The following is a 14826-nucleotide window of genomic DNA, read 5'->3' as shown; positions in this document are numbered from 1 at the left end:
TGCAACTGGAGAAGTGATAAAAGACATAGCAGCGTTTTCACTTTAATTCCCTCATTGCTGCAAAGGACCTGTTATTCCCACTGAGGCTTTGCAATGGAGGAGGACATGCTAAAATGGCACTTCAGTTGGTTTAGCATTAGAGACAGCTGGACCTTTACTCTGGTAATAACATGAGCATTTTGATAGCCCTTGGAAGAATGATTACTGCTAAGCTTCCAGGCAGGAAATGCTCTAGTACAGTGCTTCTCAAATTTGGCAACTTTAAATTCTGTGGACTTCAAATCCCAGCATTCCCCAGCCAGCATGCAACATTTTTTTTTGCTAAGAATGAAAAAGATCTTGGTTTAGAATTATAGAAATAATGTCTGTATTGATATGTATCCGTACTAATCAAGAGAAATCTACTTATGAGAACTTGGTGTACTGCCAATCATATTTTATTTGAATAGAGTTCGGGATGAAAGCTCACTTCATGCTGCATAAACATGATAAGGAGAGACATATATTCTGGTTACTGAAAGATCAAAGGCATCACTCCTGTGGAAATGCCTACAATAATCTTTCTGCTTATTTCCAAAAGGAATCACCAGAATTTAAGTCATATATACAGTTCCAACTCCAGCCTTCTGAAAGCTCAAATACCTTAAATGTGGCACAGATGAAGATTTGGTTATTTTAGACAAAGGTGCATTTAAATGTATAATCACAGCCTTTTATAGGAAGCCCAGAGCAAACATGCAGTCAGAATGAGCACGCAACAGGGAAGCAGAATTCCCCCATGCAGGCCCTCTGTTCTTCCATCCACTGAATGAACCAAGGCTACACCAGCAGCAGGGAATATGGCTTCTGGTCTGTTGGAACCAGCAGAGCCTCTACTTCCAGCCTAATACTTGCCTTTGTCTCCCCATCAAGACCAATTTACAAAGGCATCAACAGAAGTTTTTTTTTTTTTTTTAATTTTAAAAAGCTTCACTGGTGCACTGAGAAGCATTCCTAAATAATGGGAACATAGGTAGCATGGGGAAAAACCTAGCTTTTCCCTTTTTAAAGAATTGATTTCAATCAGCTATCTCTCACACACATACACCATGAGTAAAATTAATTTCCCATGAGGGGAAAATTAAGCAAATGGAAGGATTTCCCAAGTTGTTTACCACTGCCTTCTTCTGTTGCTTGCTCACTTGTTAAAGTGATAGGGCTGCATTATTAGTGTTAACTTTGAAGAAATTATTATTTCTTATTTTATTAGATTTATTAGCTGTTTATCTCCCTCCTGTGACTTATTCCTCTTGTGATCATAGTTGTGCAAGGAGTTTGCCCATTGACCCACTGTTACCCATCGCTAAGTAGTTTTCAACTCACCTGGACATGGTATTGAGATGTTTCGTGCATGATGACATTTGAGTTGGAGTATTTCTTCCTTTGCTCTGTGGGAGAAAAACAATGTAGGATAAGAATCACTCTAAGACTTGGCTAGCTTTTTTCCAAAAATATATTCCTTATTTTTTTTTTCCTTTCAGGATAGCTTATTTATTATTGATAGTTTTATTTAATTGGTTTTACACACCATCCTATTGAAATAACAGCAACATTCTAGCATGCATGGGTATTATGTAGTTAAGTAAGTCCAAAATAAATATTTTCTCGGCAAACAGACCAACTTTTTCATTATTCAGAGAGAAGAGAGGCCATCACTCAGTGTCAAAGACAGTCTTTCCTCCTGATACAGTTTCCCCATACTTAGGGCTCACTAGATATAGTTAGGATGTAACTTCCACATCCTCTCCTTCAACAGATAACCATCACACTTAGATAGCAGACATTCAGTACAGGAATATTGGTTGGGGAATTCTAAGAATTGAACATCAAAGATCTAATGAATTTTAGGTTATGAGGTTTTTGGAGATGAAATGAGAGGAGAGGAACCCACATATCTGGAAGGCAAACTGAGCTTTGATTTCAGGTCAAAAAGATTCTACTGGCCAATGCTGCATATAAAAAAAAAGGTCAACCATCCACAACTGTTCATTTATTTATTGTTTAGAAACTGCCATTCAACCATAAGAAATCCCAGAACATTATACACAATGTAAAAACCATTTGAATATTATATACAATAAAATTACAAATTATATAGCATTAAACACATTTCCCATCAATTAATCAACCAACCAATCAGTTATTTTAAAAAAAAAATGTTTTTCATACCTGGAGAAAAAGAAACATTGTTATTTGGTGTCATATAAAAGCAAAGTTATTGCTCATCCCATCTTAGAAAGGGCATTTAAAAGTCAGGACAACATCACAAAGATCTATTATGGAATTGCATTATGTAAGTACTTGTCACTGATGCTTCTGGGAATAGGGCTTTCTTTGAAAAACAAGTAGGATTAGATGACAGGCATTTTTTCTAATATTTCAGCTTCAGACCATTTTAGGACTTTACAGGATGAATTAGGAAGATTCTATTAATGTAGCTTTATATTAAGAGTAGAATTAGTTCATCTGATCAAGTTTCTGGTCTGGTCTACTTGGGAAGGCTGACATCAATCCTGCAAATCTGCCATCTCTTTTATAACCTGAGAAGTTAAGGAGGCTCCTTTCAGAGTCTTTACTCATTATGCAACTATGTGCTATGCCCTTTCTTATCTGATTGTACCCTAGGCAGTATCTCTCTCCTACACACACACACACACACACACACACACACACACACCCCACTGCACTACACCCAAGGTCATTCCCACATACCATTATAATTCTTCACTTCCGGTGATATGAAAATTAAACTTCTATTGATGCAATCACTTTTTTTTTGTGGTCACATTTTTAAAAAGAGAATGGACAACCATTTCTGTGAAAGTGTTTTATAAAGTCTCCTGCTTGAGCAGGGGATTGGACTAGAGAACCTCCAAGGTCTCTTCCAACTCTGTCATTCTGTTACTCTACTGACTCATTCTCAGTTTTTAATCACTACCATTCCAAAATCTTTTTTGATTTCTACAACTAACCTATCAGATATATAACTCTGTAATTTATATTTGTTTTGTCATTAAAGAACTTTGCATTTGCCTCTGTAAGGTGTCATACCATGACTTTTGCAGAAAAGACACTTGATGTGAAAAAGTTTGCTTAAGAAGCAACTTGAAGCTTCCTGCTAAAAATAATCAGGTTTGCTGCCTCCCTTGGGTCATTTCCACACTGTTTTCATTTTTTCATTTCAAAAGGGGTCTGACCAAATATCGCTTTCCCTGCTGTTGATTTGAATATTGAGGCCCAGCCCAGTAGTATTTTCTTCCAAAGTGCAAAATCCTGACATTGAAGCATTCCGTGTCTCTATTTTAAGTTCATGTTGTGTTAATTTTTCTGCTCAATAATTGGAGCAGCAGCAACAAGGAAAAGTTGCAAAAGCACCAAGTTCTATCCCTTGTATATATTATATATGATAAATAGAAGATAGAATACTTTATTAGCCAAATGTGATTAGATCCACAAGGAATTTGTTTCCTGTGCAGAAGCTTTCAGTATGCATGCAAAACAGCAAAATAATCATAATCACAAATTAATAATAATCATAATAATGATATCAATAAGAGAAGGTGGTGGAACAGATGAGAAAATAATAATAATATAGCCGTACTACATGAGTAAATATACCTATACATAAGATAGTACTGTGGGAATTAGATGGTTAGCAGAGTGATGGCACAAGGGAAAAAACTCTGTGTCTAGTACTAGGCATGCAATGCCATATAGTGGCTTCCCGAGGAAGGGGTTCAAACAGTTTGTGTCCAGGATGCGAGGGATCTATAACTATTTTAATATAGGTACTAGAAAGATCTGTGAAGTACAATGATTGGACCATAACAGAAGGAAAACAAGAGCAGGGGACATTCTCATTTTTTCTTAGGATTTCTATTTTCCAGCACAGATGAGAAAAAATAAGGAATAACAAATGTTTTTCTCTTATTGTTCTGAAGAGCTTTCTGCTTTCTTGCTTTCTCCAAAATACATCATAAAGGGAAGCTCTGGAGAAAAAATAAACATGTTCCTGGGCATCCTTCTTGCCAGATGGCCTGGAATACCCTTGTCCTGACAAATTCGAAAAGAGATTCATAGATGTCTGCGTGAGAAATCTACCTGACAGTGATTATACAAACGTGCAAATAAGATGTTGTTTAGTTGTCTGTGTTGAATAATAGACATCCAGATGACTAGACTGGAGAGATTTACAACATTCTTTTCTTCTCCAGCTACATCTGGCTGACCTAGTCATCAGTAAGCTAGAAATAATTTACAATAATTTAATAATAGTATGTGTTGTGGCCCAGCAGGAGCCGTTGGAGCTACAAACAGATTCCGACAGTGAGGGGCCCTATGAGTCGGCTCTGGAAGATGTGGAAGACCCTGGACAAGGTTCAGACTCTGAGCAGGGACCAGCAAGGCTGGTTGGCCACCAGGAGGGGCCTGAGGCATGGAGCAGCGGTGAAAGCCAAAGGGAGTTGGTCCCTGACATCAGGCCCTGGAGCAGTGGGGAGGAGCTAAGGGAGTTGGTCCCAGACGCCAGGCAAAGGCGGGCAGATAAGCGCCGACAGCAACTATGCAGATACAGAAGATAATTGGACCCAGGTGGTTGTAATTAGGCTCCTCCCAAGAGAGTATATAAGAAGAGACTTTGGGAGAAGGCTGTTTGCAGAATTCAACTAATATACCAACGCTGGAGAAGCTCTCGTGTGTATTTCTTATCTTGGAAGTCTGGATTGCTGCCAAAGTCTTGTCGGTGTGTTAATTTACTGTGAATAAATTGTGTAGCAGTAATCCTGTGTCGGAGTGCCTCGGCGTATTGGGGGGGGGGTCAGAACAAGTATGTATGAATGAATTTGATGGGTTATCATAACAGGTTAGAAAACGTTTTAATATGAATTTTAAAGTTTAAACACATCCTGTGCTCTGTACAACCAAAACACAAAAGTTAACTAAAAAAAATAAGATGACAAGCACAAGCAAGAATAAATGATTGCTAAGAGACCAAAGACAAACATACTATAAAAGAACCTCAGGGAAAAAAATGTTACTGACATAAATAGGAAAGTTATGTACTTCATAACATGATAGCCAGAGTGTCAAGGGAGTAAAAAGCTGGGATATTAGCACAACAGAAGACAAACAAAAATAACATTTATACTCAGCAATTCCTTCTGGAGAGAATGATGTTTAAAAGAAATATTCTGGTTTTATAAAACAACCAGACGGTTTGAGGAAAGAATTTAAGTCAGGGTGGCTGGATTTAGCTAATTTAGTTGTCCCAAATCTTGACCTGAGCCAGCCAGGTGAAGATCCAAATAACTATATACTAGCTAACTATATAAACTAGCAAGACCTCAGCTAACATTCTGAATATAAGTATAGGACTAAAAAAGGTAAGGTCTTTGCACTTCAAATGAAAACATTAAAAAAAAATCTTATGTGGCATAAGATCCCTCAGGTCATTTATAAAAAAGTCTTTGAATTCCAAATTTTAAATTTATATTTGCTATTCATTCAAGGAATCTGATATTGAAATGTTTCTTTTTCAAAATAAAAATCAAGACATAATTCACACAAAATGGCAAGCTGGAGAAATCCAAACTTCAGAATAAACTAAAAGCATAAGGAGGTGAACAGAAATTCCTTTATCTTTAAAGAGCACAGAAGACAAATGAAATACAAAGATGGGAGAGGAAGTTTTTTTTGGGGGGGGAGAGAGGCTATCATTCATCCAAGACAGTTCTGCATCTAGTTTTTTTGTTTCCATTGGTTCTACCTGAATAATGTGGCATGCAATTGGAGACATGGGAAGGAAGTGACAAATTCTCTCCTCTTAGTTACATATCACTGAAATAGTAGCACGTCACACTATAGTAGTTGTTATGACACAAGAGGCTATGTTTCTAGTTCCAAGATATGTACATAAAGACAGGTTAGTTAGAAAAAGTCTTCATAACAGGACAAAGATTTGTTGTTCGTGTCCTGTACTGAAAAGGGCTGTATAATATACTTGTGAAGAAGGGGATGGAGCAAGTTTTCCCCACAAAAGATAAGACAGGCCCTAAAGAAAACTTCCATTACAATGATATTCTTTGTTTACTTCATTATCTACAGATCAATCTTCTTTTCCTGAGCTATTACGGGACACAATTTTTGCTATAATCAATCTATTCTGTCACATTGTGTACTACTCAGCGTAGAGGATGAAGCCCTACCTTTTTATCTATTTGACAATCAAGGCAGCTTACAACAGAAAAATGTAAACAAAGAACCATTCATACAATTCAAGGCCAAATAAGAACCAAGCATTCAAGTACATTCATTAGGAATAAAAAGCTTAGAAGCAGGGATGTGTTTTAACAACTTGTACAATATATGGAAAATGGGGGCCAAATACCCTCTCTAGGGCAGGGGTGGGCAACTAAGCTGGCTCAGAAATTCTGGGACTTGAAGTTCAAAGGTCGTAAAGATGGCATAATTGCCCACCCCTGTTCTGGGGAGTGCATTCCACCTCTTGGGAGCTATACCTCCTTTCCCAAGTACCAGAGAGTTGAAACTGGCAGGTGGGGGTCCTTCAGAAGGGACTTCCCTGGATCAAGGGGGATTAACCAAGCAACTTTAGGAGATTCCACAGATAGTCAGAACTTAAGCCATTCAGAGGCAAAGCAAATAAATCTTTATTGTTGTGATCCAAGACCAGTTTTCATACTGGTCCAAAGACTGAATTAAGACTGCAATAGGACAGGACCAGCACAGAGTGCACTAGAAGCAGAACTGCTAAAAATAAAAATATAAAAGTATATAGAACAGGAAAAGTACAGAACAATTAAAAATAGTTTGAGCTTAAAATCCCGAGCCATGAAATATCTAAAATTAGCCCTGAATCCAGGGAAGGGTGGTCACCAATAAACATGAAGAGAAGTCTAATTTAAAAATAGAGATTAACATTTAGAAGTTAAAAATTGGAGTCAAAACTTTTGGGGGTAAGCAGAGCTGTTTCAAATCATCTGGTTGCATCATTCCAGACCTCAGCTTTTGCTATGTCCCTTTGACAATCCAGAGATCAGTTTAGAATCCAAGTAATGACATGGAGGTATCATAGGCTGGGTTTTGGCCATAACAGATAAAACCCCATTTTTACTCCAACAAAATAAAATTCTGGTCCAAGAAACTTGGACTACAGAGCATATTACATTTGATGTTTACCTAGTAGGCCACCAGCAACTGGAGACAAGCATTACATGCCTAGAAAAACACTGAAATATGCCCCAGCTTCAATCTTGCAAGAAGGCTAGCTATTCAGTCTTGTGAATCACATTCATTGAAAGAGGGGGGGGAGGGGAATTGCCTTATAGAATCTCAGAAACGGGATGTGCACACTTTAGCATGCCATTTCTCAATAAATTCATTAGAGTGCGGATTCTTGCTGACTGCTTCCTGAAACTAATATCCTCAATATAGAAGGAATACACAACTTTTCTGGCCCTATACATTTCCCAAATTTCTGCTGCTTTCTTTGCCAACTGAGAGGTCCATTACAAACAAACCAGGGTAAATTTACACATGCTTTAGTGCAAAAATATCACAGCAAATATAGCCTGCAGCAATTGTGACCCATCCAAGCCTCCCATGCCAGACAGGGTCAGACATTCAATGAATCAACGTTCAGTCTGACTGCATGTAAAAAGCACTCTTTAATATAAAAAGAGCACTCAACTCCCTGCTTTTCTGCTGGAGAGAAAAAAGGGTTTTGTTCATTTAACTTCAAGCCACAATTTGGGTACAGACGCTTTGGGCGGAGAGCAAGAAAGATGGATTACTTCTCTTCTAAAACTCAGAATTATGCTTCTTATTTACCCTACTCTGAAAAAAATCCAGAAAAAGAAGCAAAGCCAGCAGGAACTGTTTGCTGCAATGATCCTTTGTTTCTAAAGCACTGATAAACATTTAGCAATGAATTAGCAATTAGATCTTTTGATTTACTTTGAAGTGTGCACAGTACTTAAAATCATTATTGTCTCTACATTTTTTTTTGCCTCTAATGTTTATTCTATAAGCATGCTCAAGACTTTTCTAGCCAATGTAGGCTTTCCTCTAAATTAGAAGCATATCAATATTACCTACTCAGAACCTTTTTAAATTATAAATATTTATATTTCTTTATCTTTTTCTTTTGAATATCCTACACTGCCTGTACTTTAGAGTAGCGCTATATTTTACTATTTTCCTGCAGAAAGTTTTACATATGACTACTTAAAGTTAAAATAGCCTTCTTGTATTCTCTTCTTTCTTCTTTTTAATCTGAAATTAATTTAAATTTAAGTCTGACAGAAATAGTGAGATAAAAACAATATCTGCTTCAAATGATTAATATATGGGTACTATGATATTAGTAGGAGCTCAGTTTTCAATGGCTACATAGAAGTAAGTCTGACTGAATTCATCATTACCTATTTAAAGAAAAATGATGATAGGACAGGCGAGTAGATACTTCAGTCTCAGTAATAGGACTTTAAAATTTCATTTGTATATTTTTGGGGTCAATTATGTTTTGAGGGCATTAATGTTTGCTAAAATACTTTGTCTTTAAGGGATTGCCAGTCTGCATTAGTTTAGCAGAATTTTCCATATCTGCTTCCTCAACATTTCTATCATAGCATTAGAGAAATATCTGAATGCGCTTTACTTGGGGCTGCCCCTGAAGAGTGTTCGGAGACTACAATTGGTCCAGAATACAGCCATGCGAGCGATATCGGGTATACCTAGGTACACCCATGTTATACCTATCCTCCGCGAGCTGCACTGGCTTCCGATCAGTCTCCGAATGCGCTTCAAAGTGCTGGTCGTTACCTTTAAAGCCCTACATGGCTTAGGACCTGGATACCTACAGGACCGCCTCCTGCCACATACCTCCCAATGACCTATAAGATCCCACAGACTGGGCCTTCTTCGGGTACCATCGACCGGGCAATGCCGGTTGGCGACTACTTGGGGGAGGTCTTTCTCTGTAGCTGCTCCAGCCCTGTGGAATGATCTCCCCGCAGAGATCCGGACCCTTCCCACTCTCTTGGCCTTCCGTAAGGCCACTAAAACCTGGCTGTTCCGGCAGGCCTGGGGCTGGTGACCCCAAAATATGGTCCAGCCCTACTTGGAATGGAGTGCATGGTGTGTTTTTAAGTCTATCTTTTCTTTTTCTCTACGCTTTTTGATTTATTTGTATCGTGAGCCGCCCGGAGTCCTACGGGATTGGGCGGCATACAAGTGTTATTAAACTTTAAACTTGAATCCATGAGTTAAGGATGTGAAGACACCTAAATGTGGATCTCATTCAATCCTGCTCAGAATTTGACCTCCTTCTCAAATATAAGAAGCTTTTTAGATACTAGCAAAACAACTGAAAAGGCAGCTTTTCTTTTCTTTTAATATTCCTGTGGTCTTCCCCCCCCCCTCAGATATTCAAAGCAATGATTTAACAAAATGTCAGAAAACCAATTTCTCTCCTGTCACCCCATTAAGCAGGTGATTGGAATTTATAGTGTATAGTACAATAAAGGATTTAACCAATAGTTTGCTAAACATGGTCTTCAGCAAACATTCAACAAATATCTAGGAGTAACGTTGGAATTAAAGCAAATATGTACTGTGGTTTTTTTTTTAGCTTTACTTAAATGATGGGTCAATGGCGAACATGAAGTTTGGCACAAGATTAATGTTCTTTTACAAAGAAAAAAAATCCTTTTACAGGAATAAATAAATTGACTTTCTTTTACAATGCTGGAACGCAACAAAGACAAAATAAGGAAAGGAAGGAGAAACAGAGTATGGTGGAAAAATATATCTACCTTACTGGATCTTAATGTAATCAATTGAAACTTACTATGTTTACTTAGGTGCAGCTTTGCTAAGATTAACTGGAATAAATTCCAGGCATCTTCGGTAAAAATACAGTTATTGTTTATATACACCTCATCTGTAACTTTCTGATTTAATTCCTAATTTTAAAAAAAATATCAGAAAAGCTTTTTAGGTTTTATCTGTTTCCCTAAACTGGTTCCAGTGTCCTTTCCTCAAATTGGCTGGAACCCAATTTGATAATCATCACTTGCACAAAAATGGGCAGTCTCATAAAAACCCACAATGGAAGAATGGCTGTCTTAGCAAAGATGGCAAAAATGACTTTTTTGGTTAGACTAGAGAAAGGACAATAACTACTTTTATTAATGATTGGAAACCCACTCATAGGCTTTTTGCTTAAAAAAGAAAAAACGAACTTGTGATTTATGGAGTTGATAATTAGAAAAAGTAAACTATGGAAAGAAGGAAATTATATTGTAAGAGAGGGTAAAATATAAATGTACTTATGATGGCTATTAAAACCGAAAGCCAGATACCAGTATTTATGGTTTTTATTTTTTATTTTCTATGTCTTGCTTTGCATTTTTTTCACTTATTACTTTTTTTTAGTTTTCTTTTCTTTTTCAATATTTGCATTGCTTTTATTCTTTTAGAAATCTTCAATAAAAATTATACACAAGTACAGTGTATAATTATATACACTGTATAATTATACATAACTATATATAACTATATATAACTATATATAACTATATAACTATATAAAACTATATATAACTATATATAACTATATATATATAACTATATATAAGGTTCGATTCCCAGCAAGGGTATGGCTAGCTGATGAGAGCTAAATAGCTTGAAATAGATCTATACTAGTCTCCCTTTATTTATTTATCAGCACAAATATAACAACTATATATAACTATATATATATATATATATATATATATATATATATATATATATATATATATATATATATATATATATATATATAAAACTATATATATATATATATATATATATATATATATATATATATAACTATATATATATATAACTATGTTTTTATTTGTGCTGATAAATAAATAAAGGAAGACTAGTATAGATCTATTTCAAGCTATTTAGCTCTCATCAGCTAGCCATATCCTTACTGGGATTAATTCGACTTTAAGTATATATATAACTATATATATATATAACTATATAAATATATATATATATATATATATATAACTATATATATATAACTATATATATAACTATATATAAAACTAAACTATATATATAACTATATATATAACTATATATATAACTATATATATAACTATATATATAACTATATATATATATATAACTATATATAACTATATATAACTCTATAACTCTATAACTCTATAACTCTATAACTCTCTCTCTCTCTCTCTCTCTCTCTCTCTCTCTCTCTCTCTCTCTCTCTCTCTCTCTCTATCTATCTATCTATCTATCTATCTATCTATCTATCTATCTATATATATATATATATATATATATATAATCACCTTACAACCATGTTTAGTGACCATTTGAGGTTACAATGGCACTGAAAAAAGTGAGTTATGACACTTTTCACATTTAAGATATTGCAGCATCACCATTATCATGTGATCAAAACTTGGACACTTGGCACCTGGGAGTTGAAGTCCACAAGTCATAAAGGGGCTATAGTTCCCCATCCCTGGTCTAAATGAATCAAGGTCTTTCTCACGTATGGTACAAACCTTTGGAGAAAGAATGCAAACTTGTAAGATGCACGACTGCCCAGATATACTCGAGACACTGTTTACCTACACAATTTTGCTTCTTACATGTTTGGTGATAGCAAATCAATATCAATCTGGCTACAAATCGTTGTCACTTTTCTGTTATGGATCCTATTACAGAACATCTTGGCTCAAGTGTTCTTAATTATGCCATTGTACTGTTTTTTTAGCACAAGTTCAGGGAGAAGGAGGGGAAATTAGGACACCAGAGAAAGCTATATTTAATTACTCTCACAAAGGTGTGATTACACACCTTTTCCTTAAAGCTTTGTTGATGTTACATAAGTGGAATGATGCAAAAACAAAGAAGAGCAAATATCTATTATTCATTAAACTTTAAGGATGAAGCATTGAGGAAATATTAGCCATTATTATACAAATATCTCATACACTCCCAGTTGCAGACTAGGCTTACTTCTAATCACGTCCCTTGCTCTATGAAAAGTCAAAATTCATTCTTGAGTTATATTTAAGCCCACAATTTTGGGGTTATAACAATTTAGACAACCACCATCAAAACTTATAGAATGGATTCAGATTATCTATGATACATAGATAATATTTGGAAATCAAGGAATAGCCTTCAGCACAAAATGTTACATATATAACCTGAGAAGCAAATTTATTTCAGCAATAACTCCTTTCTTCAATGCCTGATCACAGATGTAAAACTATGCCAAAATGCGTTTGATCTGGAGTAGCACATTGTATCAAATTAATAATAGTAGTTTGGAAGTCCTGTTTAATAGGGCTCACCTAGCATTGAGTGTGAATCTAGGCAACATGGCTTATTCAATGAAGAAGTAAATCTTACGTCAGGATAAGTTTCAGATAAGAGAAATACAACTTGTGGAAAAAAAACAATTCCCACACACTTGAAGCCAACTGAAGTAGCTCACTTGGCATGCCCCTATTAAGATCATAGTGATGATGACATGGTGATAGCAATAGCAATAGCAGTGGACTTATATACCGCTTCATAGGGCTTTCAGCCCTCTCTAAGTGGTTTACAGAGAGTCAGCATATTGCCCCCAACAATCTGGGTCCTCATTTTACCCACCTCGGAAGGATGGAAGGCTGAGTCAACCCTGAGCCGGTGAGATTTGAACCGCTGAACTGCTGATCTAGCAGTAGCCTGCAGTGCTGCATTTAACCACTGCGCCACCTTGGCTCCTAGTAGTGATCATCTACACTGTGATTTCGGTGAGAATTGCCTAATATTCTGTAAATGTCTATGGAGATTCTCAGTCATGGTTGTCCCACAGGTAGTTTTTCAAGAGGCAACTGGACTTTTTGGTTTTTCTTTGAAGACATTTCGCTTCTCATCTAAGAAGCTTCTTCAGTTTTGAGTGGATGGTGGGGAATGGAAGGAAATAAAAAAAGACTCTACAGGAGTTCCTCCATAACAGATAACGAAGATAACAATAAATGAAACAACGTTGTCATTCTGTATATTGCAGGTATATCAGAAAACCTCAGGAGGCTATTCAGCCAACATAACATATGTGCACACTTCAAACCCAAGAATACACTAAGGCAGAAGCTTGTCCACCCCAAGACTGAGACAAAAGCTGGGCAATGTGGTATATGCAATACAATGCAGTGAGCCATGTGCAGATCTATACATTGGGGAAACAAAACAACCACTTTATAAGCACATGGCCCAACATAGGAGAACAAACAGATCAAGACTAGGTTCAGCAGTCTACTTGCATTTAAAAGCCACTCTTTTGAAGACAGCAAAGTCCACATTTTGGACAGAGAGGACCGCTGGTTTGAAAGAGAGGTCAAAGAAGCCATCTATGTCAAAACTGGGCAGACTTCTCTTAACAGAGGGGTGGGGATACAACATCATCTATCTCCAATCTACACCACTGTCCTTTCAACAGTTCCAAGAAGACTCTACATTCATTTGCACCACTCAGGTGACCCTGATGACACAAATAAACCTCCAGATGACCTTAAGGATTCACTAAAAAATGCAAAAGGACCAGCTGTATGCAAGGAGTATTTCAATCTCTCACCATCCAGTCAGAGAGGAAGAAGTTTCTTGGATGAGAAACGAAATGTCTTCCAAGAAAAACCAGAAAGTCCAGTTGCCTCTTGAAAAAGCACCTTTGTGACTTATGTTCTGTAATGACTATACAAATAGCAATCAGCTGCTTTCTTGATACTGGGTTGGCAGGCCTTTAGAGGAATCTCTCAGCTAAATTCCTTTCCGTCATGTTTCATGTTTACCTTGAAATTAGTGTAAAGTGCTTGCATTCCTTTGTCTATTAACTGATGTGATAAAGCCAGCAAAGAAAGCAAACACTGATGCAGCCAACGCTTCCTCCTTCTTTGGAGATGGCTCCATGTGGTGAAAACACCAAGGCAAGGATTGCCTGTCAAAACATGCAACTTCAACTGGAAGTGTTTGTACAGTGTTTTCAAGATTCAAAATGTTTTATAACCATTATCCTTGCTAACTAGACTGATGGGTAAATCAGCATTCTTTTTCATATTGCAGATAGGAAAACTTAGTTGAGCACATGGGTGGCAAAGATATGATTTCGCACGAAAACTTCCCCATCTAGCCTCAGTCTTCCTGGCATCCTGAAATTCCAAATGTTGCAAGTTTCCTTGTTTTCCCCCAATAAAACTGAAAGACCAGTTTTGCTTTTCCTGCAGTGTAAATTGTATAGTTAGTATGGAAACACAACAGACGTCCAACCGTGAAGTTCTTGGTGCTAAGCTTGGATGTGTACTTCAGAGATTTCATTATTATTCGTCTATGTAACATTGTCTAGTTTGCTAATGAGACATTTGCAAGTAAACAACCAAACTCAGAGAGCAGCAAGAGTTTGACAGTTCAACAGATATTGAGCTGCAGCTTCTCTTCTATTAGAACATGTCCATCTGTAACAATCATCATCCTATGAGGTCTCTTCTGGACAAGAGTAGCACAGGTTAGCACCATGATTGTAGGCAAGTATGGAACAGTAGAGTGTTGCTAAAAGTTATGATTTGGCTACTTTTTTGTGAGCAAATGGCATGACAGATTTATGACTTGGGCAGATCTCTGGACAGCTAGACCTATCATTAATTACAAGTACATAGGTATCTTGAAAATCAACTTTTAGAATTTAGGACTGCAGCT

The 14826-nt window shown here is 36.6% G+C and overlaps 1 protein-coding gene across 1 annotated transcript in view; it reads right to left on the bottom strand.

Annotated features, from left to right (window-relative positions):
• EPS8L2 (EPS8 signaling adaptor L2) overlaps positions 1–14826 on the bottom strand; it is a 103298-nt gene that overhangs the window by 39210 nt on the left and 49262 nt on the right. The window contains exon 4 of the mRNA XM_087716218.1: positions 1363–1427. Coding sequence (XP_087572344.1) covers positions 1363–1427 — 65 coding nt within the window. The remainder of the gene's footprint in view (positions 1–1362; positions 1428–14826) is intronic.

The sequence above is a fragment of the Thamnophis sirtalis genome, unplaced genomic scaffold (assembly GCF_051295495.1).
Source record: "Thamnophis sirtalis isolate CommonGarterSnake01/CBP01778 unplaced genomic scaffold, rThaSir2_p1.2 scaffold_1, whole genome shotgun sequence".
Lineage (NCBI taxonomy): Eukaryota > Metazoa > Chordata > Lepidosauria > Squamata > Natricidae > Thamnophis > Thamnophis sirtalis.
Note: the sequence above shows the minus strand (reverse complement) of the source record. Positions and strands in the feature narration are given on the sequence as shown.